This window comes from Vombatus ursinus, unplaced genomic scaffold (genome assembly GCF_900497805.2).
Source record: "Vombatus ursinus unplaced genomic scaffold, bare-nosed wombat genome assembly UNPS02010394.1, whole genome shotgun sequence".
NCBI lineage: Eukaryota > Metazoa > Chordata > Mammalia > Diprotodontia > Vombatidae > Vombatus > Vombatus ursinus.
This window is the reverse complement of record NW_020950172.1, coordinates 722,913-744,510: the sequence shown is the minus strand read 5'-3', so window position 1 is coordinate 744,510 and position 21,598 is coordinate 722,913. Positions and strand designations below refer to the sequence as shown.

Here is a 21,598-nt window from a genome sequence, read left to right as displayed (position 1 = left end):
ATGTTTTTCCACTTGTTTAGTTGGGCTTTATTTCTGCAAAGAGTGTTTTGTAGTTAGAATGTTGGTAGATATGCTTTCAAATACTGTATAGCTTCTGTAGAATTGGAATAGAATTTCTTTTTCTGTACTGTTGTGCTATAAGAAAGGATGAGCAGGTGGACTTGAGAAAAACCTGGAAAGACTTATGTGAACTGATGCAGAATGAAAGGGGCAGAACCAGGACAACATTGTACACAGTAGCAGCCACATTGTGCAATGACTGACTTTGATAGACTTAGCCCTTCTCAGCAATGCAAGGATCTAAGACAATTCTAAAAGACACGATGAAAAATGCTGTCTACATCCAGAAAAAGAACTGAATGCAGATTGAAGCATACTTTTTGCCCTCCTTTTCCTTTGTTGTTTTGTTTCTTCTTTCTCATGGTTCTTCTCATTGGTTCTAATTCTTCTTTACATCATGACTAATGTGAATGTATAATTAGAGACTATATCAGATTGCACATGGTCTTGTGGAGGGGGGAGGGGAGGGGGGAGAAAATTTAAAACTCAAAATCTTATGGAAGTGAATGCTGAAAACTAAAAATAAATAGATTGTTTAGAAAAAAAGAATTTCTCTTTCTAGCTCTTCCTGTTAAATTTTGTTAATTATATATAGGAATGCTAATAATTGATTTCACATCCTGCAAATTTGATAAATTTGTTAATTATTTCATTTAATTTTTAGTTGACTCTAGAATTTTCTAAGTACACTTTTATTATTTGCAGAAAGCAATAATTTTATTTCCTCTTTGCCTCTGTTTATTCTCATTTTTTTTTAATTGTCTTGTTGCTATAGGTAGCATTTTAAGCACCATTCTAAATAGTGATGGTGATAATTGCTTTATTGGAAAGGCCTCTTTCTGTATTGCATACATTTTCTTTTAGATTTAGATAAATACTGTTTACTGTATTAAAGAAAGGCCTATTATTTTCCTATGATTTCTAGAGTTTTTTTAATAAAAATTGCTGTTGAATTTTGACTAAAACCCTTTCAGAATTTATTGATATAATCATTTGGTTTTTTTTTTTTAAATTACTAATATGGTTACTTACACAGTCTTCCTGCATTCTTGGTTTGAACCAAGCCTAGTCATAATGTATAGTCTTTCTAACATTGCTGTTGTAGCTTACTTGCTAATATTTTATTTAAAAATGTTCATTGGAACTATTGATTTGTAGTTTTCTTTCTCCGTTGTCTCTCTCTAGCTTATGTATTCAGACCATATGTATCTTGGAAAGACATTAGAAGAGTGCTCTGTTTTCTTAATATTGAAAATAATTTATGTAGTACTGGATTTGGTTGTTCTTTGAATGTGTGATAGAATTGACGTGTGTATCCATTAGGTCTTAAAGTTTGCTCTTTCCTCCATCTCTTCCTCCGTCTCTCCCTCTCTTTCTATTCCAGGCTGGCTGCCCGTCTGCACCAGCAGAAAGAGTTTTCGTGTGAGTAGTTTCCCACACCGGTGACATGAAGGGTCTAGACCTGAAACAAACCACAAGCATTTTGTGTCCTGTCCATATCTGGGCATTGTGACCTGCCGCCCTCCAGAGAGGGGAGGGCTGGCCAGGGCCGGCTGGAGGAGCCTGGCTTCTCTCACTGCCAAATGACAGGCACGCGGTCAGCCTCCCACAGGGATTTCAGTCATCTCTGTGGTGCTGTAGACAGATCTGTAAAGTAACGAGGTTGTGTCCAAGGTCACAGTCACCCGGGTAGGGAAAAAAAGGCTTTCAGTGTGGGTCTTGCTGCTCTTGAGTGTGAATCTAGCTCACCCTGTCCTCTTCTGTTGAACTTGTGGTAAGAGGCCTCCTCGTCCTTCCACATCTCTTTTCTCTTCTATTGAAGGCCAACAGATCGTGTTTTTTGGGGGGAACATTTACCTGCTGAGACGACTTCTCGCAGCTGAAATATGTTTGCATTTACAGACTGTCGCTCTGGATGGAACATTGTTTTTGAAATCTGGAGTCATTTCTGGAGGGTCGAGTGACTTAAAACTCAAAGCGAGGCACTGGGATGAGAAGGAAATAAACAGACTGAAGGAAAGGCGAGACCAGCTCTCCAGTGAGTTAAAGGTGGGTGTGCCCATTCGCAGGAGGGCTTTTTTACGAGCATTGTGGGCAAATCCTGGGGCTGGCTTCACGGCGGGGAGGGGTGCGGCAGCCCTTCACAACTGGCAGGGGCCTCCTTGGTGCATAGGACATGCAGAGGGCCTTCTGTGCAGCCAAGACCGGAACCCAGTACTCTGGATTCTAATTCTAGTATGCTTGTCTTGTTGCCATTTTATTAACTTAAAATGGATTAAAACAAAAACTATATCAATATATGATCAGAATTTTTACTTTGTTCTAGAAATAGGATCATAGATTTAGACCTGGAAGGGACTTTAGAGGTCATCCGGTTAAGTCCACTCATTTTTTACAGATGAGGAAACTGAGGCGTAGCACGGTTAAGTGACTTGCCCAGGGGTGCACGGGGAGTAAATGATAACGATAATGATAGTAACTAGTATCTTAATAGTACTTTAAGTTTGAAAAATGCTTTACAATCATTGTCCCATTTGGTTCTCAGAACAACTCTAGAAGGTAGGTGCTGTTATTATCCCCCATTTTAAAGATGAGGAAACTGAAGCATAGAGAAGTTAAGTGACTCGTCCAAGGTCACACATCTAGGACTTGTTTGAGGCTGAATTTGAACTCAGGTCTTCCTGACTGCAGGTTCAGAGCTCTGACCACTCGGGCACCACCTAGCTGCCTCAGGACATGGTTTTTTGTACAGACATGGGATCATATTCTTAAACCCTGAAGGGACCTTGGAGGTCAGATCCGACCTTCTCACTTTATAGATGAGGAGACGAGAGCCCAGGGTCTCACAGCAAGGACACGTCTGGGGTGGGACTTGACACTGGGTCTTCCAGCTCCTGGCTTGATGCTTTCCTCGCTGGGCTGCCCAGCTGCCTCCAGAACCTGACCCAAGTCCCAGGACTCTGGGTCCAGCCTCTGTCTAGTGTGCCATGATTGATACAGACTCTAGACAGTCGTACTTCGTTGTCTGTAAGTGACTGCACGTAGGAGTTGTCATTCCTCGAATGCAGGAGTTAGAAGGGACCTGAGGCCACCAAGGGGACCCCTTGCTTGATGGTGAATTCATTTTACTGCCTTCCCAGCAAGCCCAGCACTTGCTTTCTTAACTGCCAAGAGACTCACTCTCGGCACAGAACTCTTGATTTTGGCAATCTGGCGTTTCTGGCTGCCGTGGCGGTAAGCGACAGGTACTTCCCGTCGTAGGGGACGTGGCTCACCTCTTAGCGCCTCTCTCCAAGCTGCCAGTCAGCTCCCGGTTATGGAACCCAAAGGCCTTTGGTCAGCCAGCCCTCGTTCTGCTCGGGGTTTCTGCAGCCACTGGCCCTGTCCTAGTCGCCCCTCAGACTGGACTCTCTCTCCCTTTGGCCTCTTTTGGTCCTCTGGCCCCTAGGCCCATTCCTTCTTGCTGTTGTCCCCAGGGCTCTGTTCCTGACCGCCTCCTCTTGTCTCTCAATGCCTGTACCTTGGTGACATCAGCTCCCACCAGTTCAGTTCCCCCCAGGCCCCGAGCCCCCATCACTGTCTGCAGACTTCCTTTTCCATTAGCAGCTCCCTCCGAGGTGTCTCCTGGACGTCTCCAATCCAGCATATCCAGAATGGGCCTTCCTCTCTTTTCCCCTGCAGCCCAGGCTCCCCTGAGCTTTGTGCCTCTCAGTTCCCCTCTCTTCCTCACCCCGCTTCTTGTCTGTCCCTTGCCTTCCCAGCTTCTTCAGTCCCTTTGCCCTACAGGGGTGTGTGTGCTCGCCTCCTAATTTATGGTCCTGCTTTCAGTGGCTCTCTTGTCTGGCCTGGCTCACAAATGTCTGTCGCATTCATGTTCCTACGGCAGAGATGACCCCGTCATTCCGTAGGGGTTCTGTGTTGTCTCTAGGTTAAGATACAAGATGCTCCCCTGTCATTTGAAGCCCTGCACTGTGTGGCATGTCACCTGGCATCCCTGATGCTGCCTCTGGCTCCCAGGGCCCAGAACGCCCCCCTCGCTCACTGACGCCCCTCATCCATCAGGCTTTGGTCCTCTCGGCTGGGGCCTCTGGTAGCACCTGCATGGAGGAGGGAAGCTCTTGGGCCAGGGCCAGTTTCCTTTTTTGTCTTTGGAGCCCCAGTCCCTCGCTGAGGGTTTCACAAATCCAGGTGAATGGAACTGAATCAAACTGAGCATTCTGGCATCTCTCAACCCCGGTGCCAAAATCTTGCCCAGGTAATCAGTGGGATGTTTGAAGGAAGTACATCCATTTCAGAAGAGGTCGGTCAGGTCGTGCGGGGCTGTTTAAAGGAAATGCCAGCATTTATCTGGGAGGGGAACGTATTGGGTGTCTTCAGCTAAGGGAAGGCCTTCCTGGGGCAGAAGGAGGAAGCTTGTTCTACGCAGCCCGAGAAAGCACAGACGAGTTCCAGCGAGGAGGAGTTAGAGGAGAGGCTGGCGACCCTTTGTGCTGTCCATCCACGGAGTGGACAGTTTCCCGCCTGAGTCCCATGGCCGGCCGGCCAGTCTGTGGCCCAGAATATTTGAAAGGGGTTGTCTGTATCAGGGGGGACTGGACTCGATGACCTTTGTGGTCGCTTTCAGCTCTGAAGCTGTGACTGATGACCTGGAAGGGCGACTCTGCGTTCTGACTGCCCAGTGTTCTGTCCAGCAAGGGTTGGTTTATTCTGTGTGGGGGCAGCCCCTTGTGTGTTTAATGGCATGTGAGAAACACGTTGAACAAAGCACTATAAACAAGATAATTTTTATCAATATTTCTCTTTTCTAGGACTTAATGAAAATCCGACGCAAAGAAACAGATTTGAAGCAAGTACAGGCTGTAGTACAAGGGACTCACACCCGACTCAAATATTCTCAAAATGAACTAGAGACGATTAAAAAGAAGCAACTGCCCAGTTTTCATAAGGTGACGTAGACAGAAGACATTCAGAGTTTTTAAATGAGTTGAGTTTGTTTTCTCATAGATTCTGAACAGGAAAGGAGCTCAGAGATCTCTCCCTGAACAGGAGTTCCCTTTGCTACCCCTCCCGGCAGTGCCTGTTGAGGCTGGGTAACTCACAGCGTCCTCGGATGGCTCCCCCCACGTTTGTGCCACTGTACTAGTCAGACATCAGGCTCTGAAGCAGACCCCTGCCCAGGGGTCTGATCCCTGTCCCCGAGCTAGCTCTTCAGGCCCTTCGCTGCAGGACCACTTGACCCTGCTCCTTAAACTGATTCCAGCTTGGCGCTCTTGTTACCTCAGAACTGGACACAGGCCTCTAGGTTTGGCCTGACCAGGAGAAAACTCATTTAAACTTTCATTTATGCAGCTCTTTTTGAAATGATTGATGGAGAACTGAGTAGGGACAAAGAGTAGGGCATGAGGCATGTATCGAGTTAAGCTTTTAATTAGCTTGCAAAATTCATTCCTATTTAGTTGAGGGGAGGGCTTGTGGACATCCGCTTGGGCTGATTGCCCACCCCTCTCCCGGGAAGGCTCTGATTCCTTTCTGGAGGGGAGTCACATGTGGGGACCGTGAGGCTGGCTGTTTCTCCTCTCCTTAGAGAATGAGTACCAGATTAGAATCATATTTATCTGACACTGCCCAGGAGGGTGGCTTCTCTAGTCACTAACCCTTAGCAAGGAGAGAGTGCCCCAGCTGTATCCAGAGGCACGATGGTGCATCACTCATTTAGCCAAGCTGATGCCAGACAGAAATCAGAGACGATAAAATAACATACCAGCCAATAAGCACAATGAAGGGGTCTTCCATTACAAAGGAGAGAGAGATCCCGATCTCACCCCAGGGGAAATTCACCTGGGTCTCTGGCAAGGTAGATGGGAACTCGGGACATGCCGGAGGTGCCAGCTGCCCGCCCAGGGAGCCCCCCACCAGGTGCTACTCCCTCCTCTAGGAACTAGAAGCCAGAAAGAGTTCCTTTGCTCCTCCAAACGCTGGATCACCACTGTCCCCTGAATGTTAGGTCATCATTCCCTGCCCCCACCCTGAGGAGAGTCTTAATGCAGAGTCACCAGGCTTGGAACCAAGTTACCTTTGTAAGACCTTTGTAAAAAAATGCAGGCCCATCATTGCCAGATTCTGTGGAGCTAGCTCACTGTCCACTGTCATGGAGAGTCAACACTGGCCCAGGGTGCCGGGGGCCGCAGGCCCTGGAGCGAGCCACTACCCCCTTGGGCTTCATTGTGAAATGGGCCTTTGGATGGATCAGAGTCCTGACCTTCTGGAGACCGACTGTGTTCTCAGGCTTTGGCCAGCTTAGACGTTGAGTCCCCGGGTGGCGTCCAGTACAGGTCTCATTCGTGGCAGTCATCCGGGCGACTGACAATATTATGCTAGTGTCTCGTTTTAGTAGTGGGGACAATACCTCATGATGTCTCATAGTACTTTATATGCTTGAAAACGTGTATTTAAATTGCCTCACCTGACGACAGCGCGATTCTTTGGCCAGTTCTGCCTAACAGACCGCCCTCCTTGCCCAGCTGCTGCCTCTAACTGCCCGGCACTGCCTCGGCTTCCCTCCTTGTGGCTGCTCAGCCCTTTCTATGAACCCCATGCTGCTCAGGTGCCTAGACGCAGTGCAGGAAGCACAGAGCCTATGAGAGGGCCGACTGTGTCAAAACTATCTCCTTTCTCCCAATCAGGAGCAGTCCCAGCTGCAAAGTGAATTACTGAACATTGAGTCGCAGTACACGATGCTGAGTGATAGCATCGAGGAAAGAACACGAGAAATCACCAGCTTTCAAGAAAGGATAGATAAGGTATGAATCTTTTGTGCGGGCTGAACAGCAAAGACGCTTGTTCGTTTATGTGGCGTTGGGGAAATAGCGCTGGGGGAGGTGCTGGAGATGCCGGTAGGAAGGAGCTTACATTCAAATGGGGGATGCCCGCAGCCTGACAGAGTGTGCCAGGCTCAGGATGTGCACTGAGGCCGGTGAAACCAAAAGGTTTCTTTGTTCAACCATGCATGTTTGTTAGGAGGATCCCCTTTTCCTTCTTCTCCAGTGGTAGGAGAGAAGAGAGGTGAGGGGAGAGAAGAGAGGTGAGGGGAGAGAAAACAGTTTAAGGAAAGTATTCTGGTGGGAGAGACTAATAGAAATGTTACTGTTGTTTGGTCATTTGGTCATGTCTGACTCTTTGTGACCTCCTTGGGGTCTTCTTGGCAAAGATACCAGAGAGGTTTGCATTTCCTTCTCCAGCTCATTTGACATATGAGGAAACTGAGGCAAGCAGGGTAAAGTGACTTTCCCAGGGTCACCCAGCTAGGAAGTGTCTGAGGCTGGATTTGAACTCAGCAGGATGAGTCTTCCTGACTGTGGACAGGGGCTCAGCACATTCTGGCACCTCCTAGCTGCCCCCAAGTGTTGTACGTGCTAATAAATACAAGGAAAATAAAAGCAAACAGATGCCACACTGGGAAACAGAAGGTGGTGTTTGAGCTAGGTCCTGGAAGAAAAGAACATAATGCGATCAATGAGAAGTCAGTGTTCCATTGCAGACAGAGAGCGGCCTCAAAGCCAGCAGGACCTGAAATTTCATGTGTCTGTGACCCTGGGCAGGTCCCCGACTTCCTCATGCTCTCGGCATGTGGGGGATACATGAAATACCAGAGAAGGTGCCAGCCCACGTTCATGCCCACGTTCATGCCCAGGTCTGCTCCCCTCCAGGTGCAGTCCCTCTGTCAGCCCTCTTGTTATTGTTCATTATCGTGAAAGCTTTTAGGGCCAGCCCAGACATACTGGTCTTTCAGGCTCCTTATTCAGAACGGGCTGAGCAGGTGTCATGACCTTAAAGGAACAGGGAGTGAAATTGTTTGTTGAAACTGTCTGTGTCTTAGCCATACACAATGTAATTAGCAAACTGAATTGTATTTAAATCACTTAAGGTGGAAGATGAAATTTTCCATGACTTCTGTGAAGAAATTGGTGTAGAAAATATTCGTGAATATGAAAACCAGCATGTGAAACGGCAGCAAGAAATCGACAAAAAGAGGTACCCTTTTCATTCAGCCCTCATCTTGCACGTCAAGGCCTTTAAAAACCTAGCAAGAGCCCGTCAGGATGCAGTGGGAAGGGGACACATTCGGTTCCAGATTTTGGATTCCTTGGTTCAGGTCCCAGGCCCTGGTCGTGTGTAAGTTCCATCACAGTGGCAGCAAGGCCCCAACCCTCTCTGAATCCAATTTCTGTTCTGTGGAAGGGGAGAGTAATTTTGACACCCCTTCCTCAGAGGGTCCTTGGAAGGAGAAACTTCACGAAGTATCACAAACAGTGCAGTGCCAACAGGAGGTCATGGACCAAGTCCATTTACACGCGAGCGTGTCATTTTGGGAGGTGCGTACGCTGACATGAGGAGGTGGGGAGGGAAGGAGAATTGAAAGGAAGAGTCCTTGCGCCCTTAATCACAGGATTCAAGGGCCCAGCCTCTCTCTGAAGCCCCCTCCCCTTTGGGAGAGCTAGAAGAGTCAGGGAGTTGGTCCTCCCGTCACTCTGAGATCCGCGTCTCTCGGGCTTTCACCCTTTGCTCTGAGCAGAATCATGATCCGTGAGCTTGTGAGAGGGAGGAATGGGCCACATGGTGAAGACTGGCAAATGTTCTAGGTTAGGGATAGGCAAGGCTGGACTAGGAGCATGGATTGAGCACCAACTGTGTGCCAGGCCCTGTACTGAGTGCAAAGAGTTGGGAGAAGACGTCCCTACCCTTGAGGAGCTCATATGCTAATGGGATACCACATGGCAGCTGTGTGTAAGCAAGATATTCACAGGCCAGACTGGACGTCATCAGTGGAGGGAAGGGGATCGGGAAAGGCTGCCTGTAGCCGCTGGGCTTTTAGCTGAGAGTTGAGGAAAGCCAGGAGGCAGAAATGAAGTCGGAGAGCATTGTAGACCTGGAGGGACAGCCAGTGAAAATGCCTGAAGTCTGGCGATGGAGGGCCTGCCCTATCATAGGACTGGCTGGTGTGGGCAGAGCAGGGTGCAATGATGATGGTGTAGAAAGGGAAAGGGTAGGAGCCAGGGGAGCAGAGGAGTTGGTCTGTGATCGTGTGACACGGAGACCCCTGAGCTCTTGGAAGGTCACTGCAACAGCTGAGGGGGAGGCTAGAGGCCCCAGATCGTGAGCCTGGCCTTTAGCAGGGACTTTATCAGCGGGGCGATAGGGCGGCCTCAGACAGTAATAGGAAAGCAGGTGGAGCCTGGAGGTCAGGAGAAGTGAGAATCCTCTCTAGGGAGATGACAATGCTGGTGAGATCACCATGTGGCCCAGGGCAGAACCTTAAGGGACACCCCTGGTGAGTGGCTGTGACCCAGAGATCCAGGAATGGAGCCTAGGAAGGGGTGCGAAGGAGCGGGGAGAACCAGGAAAGTGCTAAAGAGCACAGGGGGATCCACAGAGAGGCCATGGGGGAAGGGCAGTGAGAAGAAGCCAAGGTCACCTTGGAGGAGGAAAGCCAGGCTGTAGATTGGGTTAAGAAGGTGTGAGGAAGAGAGGTGGAGGCGCAGCCTGTGGACAGCAAAGGGAGGAGAGACACAGGGAAGAAGACAGGACCAGGACCTCCTTCTCTGCAGCTTCCATGCCGACAGAGTTGTCTCAAGCACCGAGAAGTTAGGTCACGCTGTCAGTATAGGGCAGATGGATGACTGGAACTCGGCTCTTGCTGGCTCTGAGGCCAGCTCTGTCTCCTGCACCATCGTTCCCCTGTCACATGGGCAGCTCTCTCCCTACCATGCTACATTGTCCATCCCTGTCAAGACTTTCAGACATGTGAGGAAAACTGCTTTGGTGGCTTTGTCGGGGGGGGAGGTGAAATAGGAGGCCTTCCCTGGACTCCAGGCAAGAGGTGAAAGGGGCCTGAAGTGTGCGTGTGGGTGCGGACTGGAGAGGTATTGGGACAGAGGCGCTCCATGGTCTGAAGGGATGAGGACTTCCCCACCAAGCCTGTGACCCTGGACGGGTAGGAAAGAGAGACGTTGGGGAATGAGAGCAGGCCTGTTTCCATGCGTTGCCCTTGATATGCCTACTGGACATGCAGCATGCAGTGTGTAGGATCGGACCTCAGGAGAGAGTGAGGTGGTCATTGAACCCAGGACAGCTGCTGAGGTCACCAGGTGAGAGAGCATTGGAGCAAAGGGGAGCACCTTGGAGCACCCCTGCAGTCCATGGAGGTGAGATGTCCAGAAGAAGCCCTTACGTAGAGCAGTTAAGCTATCTCTGGTCATTTGGGGTTGAATGGTGAGGCTGGAAGCCAGCTGTCAAGGGTTAAGATGGGGAGAGGAGGGAAAGGGGGCGGCACCAAGTATGTCCAGGTGTTAACAGCAGGTTGGCAGATACAGGAAGGAGAAATTGAGGCTGATAGTCAGTGATGACTTTTTTAAAGGATGGGGGAGAACTGGGCAGGGAGACAGTAGACCAGGTAGTGGGGGCAGTCTGCTGGAGAATAGGGCCTGGAGGGGATGTGAGCAAAGCCTGGGAGAGGTGTGGAGGCTGGAGGCGGAGGAGAGACAGTGAGCGCTGGGGAAGTGGCCTCAAAGTCCCGTAGGGTATGAAACGGGGTGAGCCGTGACGGCCTGGTGAGCATCCAGGGCAGACTGGGAGCAGGCATTGGGAAGACGCGTGTGAGGAGGAGTGATGCAGCAGAGGGTGGGCGTGGGCTGGGGCTGGGCGTTGGTCAGGCCTCTCCCTAAAAGCCTGCCATCCGTTCCCTTTCTCCACAGAGACTTGATTAGACCCTGGATTTCTGCCCTGGCCTCACTGGGCTCCCTCCTCCCAGACAGCACACTTAAGGCCCTCAGGTCACCATTTCTGTCCCTGTTCAGAAGCTTCTGGTGATTCTCCGCAATGACATGGAGGGTCCCATTTGAGGTGACCCCAGGCTGTCACACCCAGGCCCGATTCTCAGCCCTTCCTCCAGCTTTGCAGCCCATTTCTGTCTCTGACCAGGGAGCCCCAGGGCCACAGGCGCTGTGCAGGCTTCCAGTGGGGAAGGCCTCACCCTCCTGAATGATCTTGATTTCACTAGCCCCTCGTGCTTTTTGGGTCTTTGTGTTCCTCCTGGCAGCTGGGTATGCCTGGTGGATAGGGTGGGCTGCACTCTGCCTCACATACTTGGGGTGTAAAGCAGCAAGCACCTCCATCCCGGAGCTGCTGGGAGAACCCCAGGAGACAACAGTGAGCCTGAGAGCCCTCGGTCAGAATGAGTCATCCCAATGCCCTTCCCACAGGAGGGGTCAGTGGGATCAGTGGAGCCATGTGGAGGAGACCGCAGCAGGAGGCCACGGGGTGGGAAGTGGTCACGAGGCAACCTTACTTTGTTTTCCCAGGCTTGAATTTGAGAAACTGAAAACTCGACTAAACATTCAGATTGAATATAGCCACAACCAACTGAAGAAGAAAATGAATAAGGTTTCTACTCTAAAAGAAGCCGTCCTCAAAGACACCGGCGACATCGAAAACCTGAAGGAGGTAATAAGTGGCGCTTGTCGTGGGGCTCGTCACCCAGGCAGTCTTGGAACTCTCTGGAAAGGGCCCAGAATTGCAGTGCCTTCCTGGGCCACCTCGTCTAGCCATCCTTGAACCAAAATGCACAGCACACAGTCGGGCAGCCTCTGCTTGGAGACCCACCCTCGGGAATCCCAGTACAGCCTGAGGCAGCCCATCCCTCTTTGGGAAGCTCTCCTTGTTAGCAGGTGTCCCTTCCATCCAGCCTGCAGTGGGCCCCTCTTGCTTTTTTCACCCATTGCCCCTGCCCTGTGCTTTTTTTCACACGTCAGCCCTTCAGACCCTGTAAAAGAGCTGGGTCATCTTTAAGCCTGGCCCCACCCCACAGGCTGCCCTGGGCACTCCCCCAGAGGGGGCAGGAAGCCCCGCTGCCCGGTAGAGAGACCACATAAGTCTGCAAGCCTCTGAGGACCTCCAGCCAGCCTGATTAAGGCACTGGGGTTACAAAGACAAAAATGAAAAGTCCCTGTCCTCAGGAAGCTTCTGGTATGTGGAAAACACAGGCATGACCTAAAGACATGTAGAGAACTATGTGATATTTATGCATAAGCATGAGATAATTCATGAGGGGCAGCTCCAGCGGGTGGGTGGCCATTCAATTGGAGCTGTTCAGGAAACTGGGGGATTTAAGGGGCGGGCGGTGAGGAGAGGGTGCCTTCCCGGCACAAGGGTCAGTCTATGCAAAGGCACAGAGGGGGAGGTGGAGTCTCCTACGGGAACAGCAACAGGAAGACCGAAGCATTCCGGAAGGCGGGGGGGTCATATATAACAAAGCTAGAAAGGTGAGCTTGAAGTGCCAGGCGGAGGAGTTTGGGTTGGACACACAGTGAGTGCTGACCAGTCCTTGTGGACTGACTGAACTTAGAGGTGATAGGGAGCCACACGAATTGATTGAGCATGGGAGCGACATGACCAGACTTGGGAAAACCACTTTGGTAGGTGTATGAAGGATGGGTTGAAGGGGAGACCAAGAGAGACACTGCAGCTGTCTACATGGCCTGGGTGAGGAGATAGAAGGCGGCAGAAGCCAGAGGTGTGGAAAATGTCATCTACGTGGCTCCAGGTGGCTTTGTGTTGTTGGTCTTGGGTTGTTCCCAGTTTTTAGGGGTGAGCCCTATCGCTGCTATGATCATCCGATGAGCTGTGAAAGATGCCTGGAGAAAGATGGAAAGTGACTTGGGGCTGGCACAGGATTGCCACCAGGCCCTGGATAGGGTGACACTTCAGATGGCACACATGGTCAAGCAGGAGGGTCAGAGAGCATGCCCAGTGTGTGCCATGAGCCAGGAGACGGAATGTGCCAGGATGGAGGGAGTGTGAGAAGGGAAGTGTATAACAAGAGATGGAGGTTCCAGATCCATGTTAGATGGGGAGGACAGAGCTGGAGAGGGCCTCACAAGCACTAGGTCTGGGCAAGAGGGGGATGAGGCAGCGGGCCCTGGTAGCAGAGGGGGCATTGGTGAGCGCAAGCCCTGAGAATACAAAGAAACAAGTGAAACTGTCCCTGCCGTCAGGGAGTTTGCATTCTGTTGGAGGAGAGAGTGTGTGCATCCCACACAAGGCATTTGATAGGAGAGGAAAAGAATTGAAGGCAGTGATTTCCCTGAGCCTGGAGCCATGAAGTGGTTCTGAAACTATACACAAGGATTAGAGAGGGGAGGAACCGTGGCCAGCAAGGCCACCCTCAGACTGTTGCCTGGCATGGTGTCCAGGCATGAGGGGATGAGGCCTGCACAGAGGGCGAGCCTCAGAGGAGACAAGGGGCCATGTTGGCGAGATGCCGCCAAGGTGAAAATGATGGGACTTGGCACCATATTGAGTTGAGAGACAGGGAGGATAGGGCTGCCCTCTGCAGTGACAGGGAAGGGGAGGAGGGGGCAGGGTGTAGGGAAAAGACACTAGTCCTCAGAGACACTGCCTTGACTTTGCTGCCTGTCCCTCCTCGAGCTGCTGCTTCCTTCCAAGGGTTTCCATTGGCTTGTTACTTGGGAGGATGGTTTGGGGAGCCAAAGTGTAAGACATTGTGTTTATCCCCGTTTAATTTCCTCTTACTCAAGGTGGGAGAAAGCATTGTGGAATTGCAGTTTGCCTGGAAATGGGGTTTTTAGCAGACAGCAAGCTCATTTGACACAGCATCCAAAAAGCTAATGCAATCTTGGGGTATAGTTCCCAGATGTAAGGAGGTGATGTAGCACTGTGCCTGTCTTGGCCAGATGCCCTCTGCAGTTTTGTGTGGTGTTCTGGGCACCATGTTTGGCAGTGGGTTTGATGCTCTGGAGAGCACACAGAAGAGGGCAGCCCAGAGCGTGAAGGGTGTTGTGTCCACGACACGAGAGGAGAGACAAGCGTGGCGGGGGGCGGGGGGCGGCGCTCTGAGAGCTTTTTTCCAGGATTTGGAGCTTTGAGAGCAGGAGCGGAAGTTATGGGGAGACAGAATTAGGCTTTGTGTAAGAATACCTGACAAGCTCATTAAAATGGTGAATCCGAACACACACCACAGACTGTCCTCGTGGACAAGATGGGGAGGAACAGTAGAGTGGTACACTTAAGCGGTCATTAGCCTTCCCTTTAATCCTGGATTCCCAGCCCACCAGCCTTGAGGATTCATCCTGAAGGACAGATGAGCTTCCAGCTGCCTTCTAGTTCTGCCCATCTCTGAATCCAAACAGATGACTGGAAACTCGCCTTCGTAGAGAAGAATCTTAGCTAGGTCTCTTATAATTCTTTTAAAAATCTCAATAAAGCCATCAGAATTTTGTGTAGCAGCAGCTAATTCTTGGGAGAGTGTCTCCAGCACACTCTATTTGACTTCTTCCACATAAATAAAACCCAGTCCTTTTAAAAGTCCGTGTAGAAAAACCTGAGCAAGAATTCACGTTCTGCTTCAAAATTAAAAACAGGCATCTTTTCAACAAAATAGTTATGCTGCCATGGACCACGTTTAGACTGTTCAGCCTTGTCAGACAGACATGGCAGTGTAGTGGCTGGGTGGTTACTAGGCCAGCTTTGGAATGAGAAAGCCGTGGGGTCAGTTCAAGCCCTGGACTGTCACTTAACTGTCCCTTTGGCGTCCCAGCTCACTCAGACGGAAAGTGGCAGGAGATGTTGGTGGATGTCTGGGGAAAGACTCCCTACCCAGGAGTCCCACTGGAGCACCAGCGAGACCTGGCACAGCCCCCAACCCCAAACAAAGTCTTGTAGATTTACCGTTTTTGGAGGCCTGGCATCTTGTGCCACGACTTCTCACCTCCGGCCTGGGTGGTGTGAAAGGCTAGTGACAAGATGGAACGTTGGACTAAGGCCCTTTCTCCATGCAGGTGGAAGAAAGCTGCCTGCGAGTTGTGGACGAGCTCATGGCTCAGCGGCAGCAGCTGAAGGACATGTGTGTCACCCAGAACACCGACATTGAACAGGTGCAGGGCCAGCTGGAAGAAGCGCGCAAGAAGCTATTGGCCATCAACAGGTAACTGCCGGCTCAACTTGACACAGCGGGGTGTGGTTTTCAGGGGTTTTCCAGGCTTGTGGACATTTCAGAGCAACCTGGACTGTTTCTTTTTACTGTTTATAGTTCATTGTCTGCTCCGGTGTATTTATGTCGTAATCATCAAGGAGGAAAGGGAATACGCATTTATGTAGTGCCTGCTGTGTTCCAGGCACAGGGCTAAGTGCATTAGGGTTGCAGAAGCCTTGACTTTTATAGAGAAGTTCAGAATTTGAGAGTGGGGAGGGGTCCCAGCAGCCATCTAGTATAACCCCTCCCACACAAAATCCCCACCACAGTATGCAGAAACCCTAACCCTAACCTGACCAATAGTGAGTGGTCCAGCTTCTGCTTGAATCCCTCCATGGAGGGAGAACCATCACCTCCTGAGGCAGCATGTGCCACTTGGAGAGCCCTCGTTAGGCGTATAGCCAAGTCAGCAAAACTTTACCAAGCACCTGTAGTGTGCCAGGCCCTGTGCAAGCACCAGCGGTACAAAGAAAGGCCAAATAAGTCAGTGCCTGCCCTCAAGGAGGTCCTAGTCTAATGTGGAGACAAGAGGCAAACAGCTCTGTGCAGCTGAACTACAGGATGAATTGGGGTCATCTCGGGCACCATTGATAAGAAGTATTAGGAAGAGTGTTCTCACAGACAAACTAGAGGAAGCCAAGAGGAGGCAGGGCATTCCAGGCACAGACGACGGTCAGGGGTAATGCCCAGAGTCAGGAGACATGGCTTGCTGGAGGAACAGCCAGGAGGAAGCATTGGGAGGTGGACAAAGATGGGGAGGGGAAGCAGGCTGGGTCAGGGAGGGTTTGGTATCTGATCTGGTTGTAACAGCCAGCCACAGGAGCTGTTTGAACGGAGGGGTGACGCTTTGGGAAGATGGGTATGAGTGCTGAGCGGAGGATGGACTGCATCTGGGAGAGACCTAAGGCCAGCAGACCCCTCAGCAGCTACTGCCACAGGCCAGGCCGGGGGTGGGGGGGAGCGAGGCGCGCCACGGAGCTGAAGGCAGTATCAGGAGAGGAGAAGGGGGCACGTATGAGAGAAGTAATGAAGCCAGAGTGGGCAGGTCTTGGTGACAGATATTGGATGTCAGGGAGTTGAGGATGACTCCGCATTCAGGGTGAGCCAGAGTGACTGAGAGGATGGGGAGGAATGGAGGGAAAGCAATGATTTCCTGATATCAATCCCCAGTTCATGAGAATTCTGGCCAAGATGGCTGTCTGAAAAGAGACAGGCAGCCAACTGCCACCTCTATGTGTTAGATGTCTGGAAAGGAGGATCGGCAGGCCGTGATGACAGATTGGGACTGGGAGGAGTGCAGATGGACAGCTGGCGGGAGAGCCTGGGAGGATGGGGGGGGTGGAGAATTAAGAGGAAGAGAAGAGGAGGGGCAAGACAGGGAGTTGTGTTTTGACTGTGTTAAGTGTGAGATATCTATGGGACATCAGTTTGGGGGGTCTCCTAGGCAGCTGGAGAAGTGAGTCTGGAGGTTAGGAGATGAACTAGGGCCGGATAAACAGATCTGGGGACCGTGTACGTAGAGTCGATCATCGCAGTCACTGGGGTTTAGGAGAACCCCAAGTGAAATAGGGGAGGGGGAGATGAGAGAGGACCTGGGACGGACCCTTTGTGGACACCCCCCTTAGCAAGGCTGGTGTAGATGAAGATCCAGTGAAGGATGGAAGGAAGGAGCAGGGAGGCCAGTGGGAGGGGAACCTGGAGTCTGAAGGGAAGAGAGGAGGGGCCAATGGCTGCAGAGGGTCAAGAAAAGGCCGTTGGATAAGAGACCGCCAGTCACTGGAGACGCTTCTCAGCTGAGTGAAGAGATCAGAAGCAAGGCAGAGGGAAGGAAGTCGAGGCTCGGGGTGGCTTTCTCAAGGAGTTTGAGGTTTGGAAGAGTCGCGGAGAGGGAGGTGACGAGGGAGGTGATGGCAGGATTGCCGAGCAGCGGTGAGAGCCCAGGCGAGGCAGTGTAATGACTGCTGGAACGTGATTTCTCCATCTTCGATCAGCATCGAAGGCCACCCTCTGGTGGAAGTGACCAAGACTGAGGCAGGATCAGCAAGAGAGAAGGGGGTCAGCGACTCGAGAGAGAGGATGGTGCAGAGCTGGACCAGCTCACCGAAGGAAAGGGAGAAAGGGAGCCGGCAGATGGCAGCTCAGAGTCTGGCAACAGCCACGGCCAGAGACGGAGGGAGGGAGCGGCCGTAGGGATGGAGCAGGTTCAAGACCTGGCTCCACCCAAAAAATGATGAAAGAAAGAGGAGGAGGAGGCGGCGGAAGCACATCATCGACACATTAAAGGGGAAGAAAGCACAAAGAGCAGAACATTCTTGGACTGCCGTGTCAGGGCAGCAGGTGCTGCCGTGCCGCTCCCAGAGCGACCAGCCAAACGCAGAGGCCTTTTCCCAGGCCTCGTTCTCCCCAGCCTCTCTGCACCCCCTGACGCTGCTGGTCACTCTCCCCTCCTGGCCGCTCTCTTGTCACTAGGTTTTTGAGACACCCCCTCCCCACCTTTTCTGGTTCTCCCCATCCCTCTCTGACCGCTCCTTCTCTGTCCTCTTGGCTGGCGCCTCCTCTAGGTCATACCCTCTAACCAGACTGGGTGATCTCCTCAGCTCCCATGGAGGGTAGGATGACTGCTGTCTGCCGACTCCCATATCCCTCCCTCTGCTGGATCTACTCCAGAACTCCACTACCCTTCCAGCCCTCTTGGTGGGGTTCTGTCTGCCCTGCCCTTCCTCCCCAAGATGAGCGGAACCTTGCTGTCTGCCCTGTCCCTTTCCTTCTGCCATTCATTGAACCTGAGCAGGAACCATCCTTTTGGACCTTCTGGAGAGAAGGGAATGGCTGGGTCTTCTTTCCATCCTGGGCTTTTGGTGCAGGTCTTGTGGCCCACTGCTGCTGTCCTAAGGGCAAGTCCTGCAGGCCCTTCCAAGTTCAAAAGCTCCCCCAAAGGAAGGCCCCTCTTCTCCTCCTCTCCTCTTCCTCCTCACCCCTGGGCTAGAAAGCCCATCTTACTAGGATTTCTGGTGTGAATCCAGCTCTCTCCCTTGATCATGTAGACATGGCCCGAGGAGGGTGGCCAGGTCCTTAATCTGAGGCCTGTGCTGGACTGAGTATCGTGTCCTTACTGAAGTGGGCTGGGGTTGGGGACATGGCCTTTACCGGGTGCCAGTCAGGCCTGGGCCCAGGAGGCACCTGTCCCTGTGGAATTTCCCATGCCCAGATAATAAGAAATGGGTGAGAGAAAGGTCTGATGAGGTGGTGTGCAGAGCACGGGGCATGGTCAGGGCTGCCTCGCCTCAGCCCGGGGATGCTGTAGCATTTGAGGAGGGGCGTGTGTGTGTGTGTGTGTGTGTGTGTGTGAGAAAGCACGCATGCTTGAGTGTGCACCCTGTGCCTTTTGCAGGGAGGTGGGGAAGATGCAGAAGGAGACGGTAGCCATCCATACAGCCCTGGAGCAGCAGCGGCTGGAGAGGCACAACATCCTGCTGGCCTGCAAGGTCCAGGACGTCGAGGTCATCCTCTTGTCAGGCTCCCTGGATGAGATCATCCAAGTGGCGGTATGGCGGCTGGGGCTGGCGCATCGATCCCTGCTTCCTCTCCCCAAAAGGCTGGCCCATGATGGGCCGGGGTCCCCAAGGTGTGAGCCTCTCCCTTGACTTCTCCCGAGACTCCGCTCCTGGGCTTTCTCTGTGGGTGCCCCTGAGCCTTTGTGTGCCGATCTGCCACATGCGGCCAGTACTCGAACTGCTCTTCTCCCAGACGGCTCTAAAGAGGCAGCTTGAGGCAGGGGTCAGGAAGGCCTGGGTTCAAATCCAGCTGCAGACTTCTCATCTGTAAAGTGGGAATCATAACAGCAGCACTGACCTCCCAGGGCTGTTGTAAAGTGCTTTGCAAACCTCAGGTGAGCATCGTTAAGTGCTCGCTCCCTGTCAGGATTATTAGAAAACCTCAGCCGTTTGGTGCACGCCTGTTGTTAGAGACCCCATTGTCCTCTGGGAGCTCACAGCAAGTCCAGCAACAGGGGCTGTATCGTTGGATCCACGGCTCTCGACGTTGGAGGACCTGGAAAGGACTGCCCAGCAGGGCCCGGGGCAGAGGCAGCCCCCAGGCAGCCTTCCAAGGCCCTGGTCCTGCTGGGACACCCATTCCCTCACACAGGCGAACCATGAAAGATGTAGAATTCCTCACTGAGGGCATCATCATCAGAAGCTCTGGAGGCCTGCTTTACGGGGGGGGGGGGAGCCCAGGCGCACAGTGAAGGCCCCACCCTGGGGTCTGCCCAGCAGGGGAGCTGCCTTTGGGCAGGGAGGCGTTGGCCAGCGCAAGTGAGACACACAGGGTGGAGTGACAGGCCACGGTCCCCCCATCTGCCAGGGGAGCTTCTCAGAGGAAGGGGCCTGGCAGTGGGGAGGGGAAGAAGGGTGTGGCCGACTTAAAGGGCTAGCGTCAGAGAGCCATGGTTGGTGCTCCTCGTTAGTGCAGGGTTGGCAGTTCTGAGCATCTTGTTACAACTGTCAGGAGCAGAGTCCCAGGAGTCCTCTTAGTTCATGGACATAGAAGGGAAAACTTTCTGCCACTGTTGAAAAGTGAAGTAAACTCCGTGTGAAGTAGTGAGGTCCCTGTCCTGGAAGGCATTTGGGAATGGGCTGATTCTTCCACTCTCTGGCATCCCCCTGATATGCTCTCTTTGGGCCAGCGCTTATATTTGGGGGCTTATATGGTCTCCATAAAACTGACTCCCCCCATGCTGTCCTGACTACCAGGCTTTTGCCCCTCACCTCTCTTGTTGTGATGGCCTCACACGGAAAGGCAGTCTGGTCCTGAGAATAGGGGCCAAAGGCCCCCTGGAGACGCCTGCCTCTGTTTTTCAGGTGGGCACAGAAGCTGAGAGCACGCAGAGCACCGTTGCCATGTACGAGCAGGAGGAAGCCCTGCAGATAGATTACAGCAGCCTCCGCGAGGACCTGAAGGTGACCCAGCAGCCCTCGGCCGTCACTCGTCCCTCAGGTGGCCAGCGCTTGGAGGGGAGGGGGGTGGGGCTTGAACCCTGGCATTCTCTGCTGGCTCCACAGGATCTGCAGTCAGATAAGGAGATAAAGGCGCAGCTGGACCTGCTCCAGCAGCATCTGGCAATGCAAGAAGAGGTTTTACTGAAGACCACCGCCCCCAACCTGCGAGCCCTGCAGAAGCTGCAGACCGTCCGGGACAAGTTCCAGGAGTCCATAGATGGTGAGGCAGGCTCCTCTGGCCTGTCTGCTGCCGTGCCCCAGCCCTGGTAGAACAGGCGACACCCAGACTTTAGATAGCTTGGGTGTAGGTGGGATTGTGAGCGACAATAACCCTTGTGAAATGTGGGAGAGAAGCCAACCTCAGGCGGGCCTGAAAGAGGCCACCGAGTCAGGGGGGCCCCGTTCATTCTCCCTTAGCTTTCGAGGCCAGCAGAAAGGAGGCCAGAATCTGTAGGCAAGAGTTTGAACAGGTGAAGAAAAGGAGATACGACCTTTTCAGCCGGTGCTTTGAGCACGTCTCAGTGTCCATCGACCAGATCTACAAGAAGCTCTGCAGAAACAACAGTGCCCAGGTACGTGTGTGTGCTTAGGCTTCTGGTCTCGCCCATCTGTTCACGCCATCAGCAGGTATGGAGGTGGGAAAGCCTCTCGCCGTGGCTCGAGGCTGGCCTCTTAACCAGATCCCTGCAGGTAATGACTCTCTACCCACTGTCAGGCATCAAGTTACCTTCACTCCGTGTGTAGCACAGAGGGCTCCTGCCCCCTGGGGCCCTCCAGCCTCAGTTTCTTTGTTTATAAAATGAGGGCATCTTTTCATTTCTGATTGAATGACTTCCAAGGTTCCTTCCTTGATTTTTTAATTCACATGAACTTGTCATGCACTTTTCTGAGGCAGGAGTCCCTTTCTGTCTTAGCCACTCAGTAGAATAACAGATAGGAGGGCCGCGCCCCCAGATGGGAAGACAAGTGCCCAACACTCTGCGAGTTCATGATCCACACGTCATTCTTTCCATGTGATCCCGTGACCTTAGCTGAGAAGAAGACACTTGGGGTGGTCTTCTAGCCTATGATGTGGCCGGACCTTGAGGCAGCCTTGAGCCCCATCGAGGCAAAGGCAGCAGGACTGAGGCCGTGATGGGCAGCGGTCATCAGAGACGCTCTGGACACGCCCTAGAGGTCAGCCAGAAGGGCCTTTCCAGTGCGCAGTTTACTTGTTAGTCAAGCGAGCAAGCTAGGCTTTCCTCCAGATCTGAAATTCTGAGTCCAAATAGATTCATTCTTTCATTCATTTTTACAAGATTTTGTTCTCTCTCACTACCACTACCACCACCAGTAGAGCAAGGTAAGAACAAAACCGAAGCTGGCCAGCACCGCCTCCCCCTCGGCCGTCCCACCTGGGAGGAGGTCTGGACCCTGCTTTGTGATTTCTTGGGCCGTTCAGACGGGGCTTTGCTCTGGGAGGCTGTCATCTGCCCGTCAGTCCTTCTGGTTCTGT

At 52.2% G+C, this 21,598-nt stretch overlaps 1 protein-coding gene across 2 annotated transcripts in view; it reads left to right on the top strand.

Moving 5' to 3' along the window:
* The window catches only part of SMC1B (structural maintenance of chromosomes 1B), a 53,434-nt gene that overhangs the window by 25,752 nt on the left and 6,084 nt on the right, over positions 1-21,598 (top strand). For both annotated transcript variants that reach the window (XM_027854322.1, XM_027854323.1), the window contains 10 exons: positions 1,963-2,109; positions 4,869-5,006; positions 6,744-6,860; positions 7,985-8,091; positions 11,418-11,559; positions 14,913-15,058; positions 18,498-18,651; positions 19,966-20,064; positions 20,167-20,323; positions 20,521-20,675. In XM_027854322.1, coding sequence (XP_027710123.1) covers positions 1,963-2,109; positions 4,869-5,006; positions 6,744-6,860; positions 7,985-8,091; positions 11,418-11,559; positions 14,913-15,058; positions 18,498-18,651; positions 19,966-20,064; positions 20,167-20,323; positions 20,521-20,675 — 1,362 coding nt within the window. The remainder of the gene's footprint in view (positions 1-1,962; positions 2,110-4,868; positions 5,007-6,743; positions 6,861-7,984; positions 8,092-11,417; positions 11,560-14,912; positions 15,059-18,497; positions 18,652-19,965; positions 20,065-20,166; positions 20,324-20,520; positions 20,676-21,598) is intronic.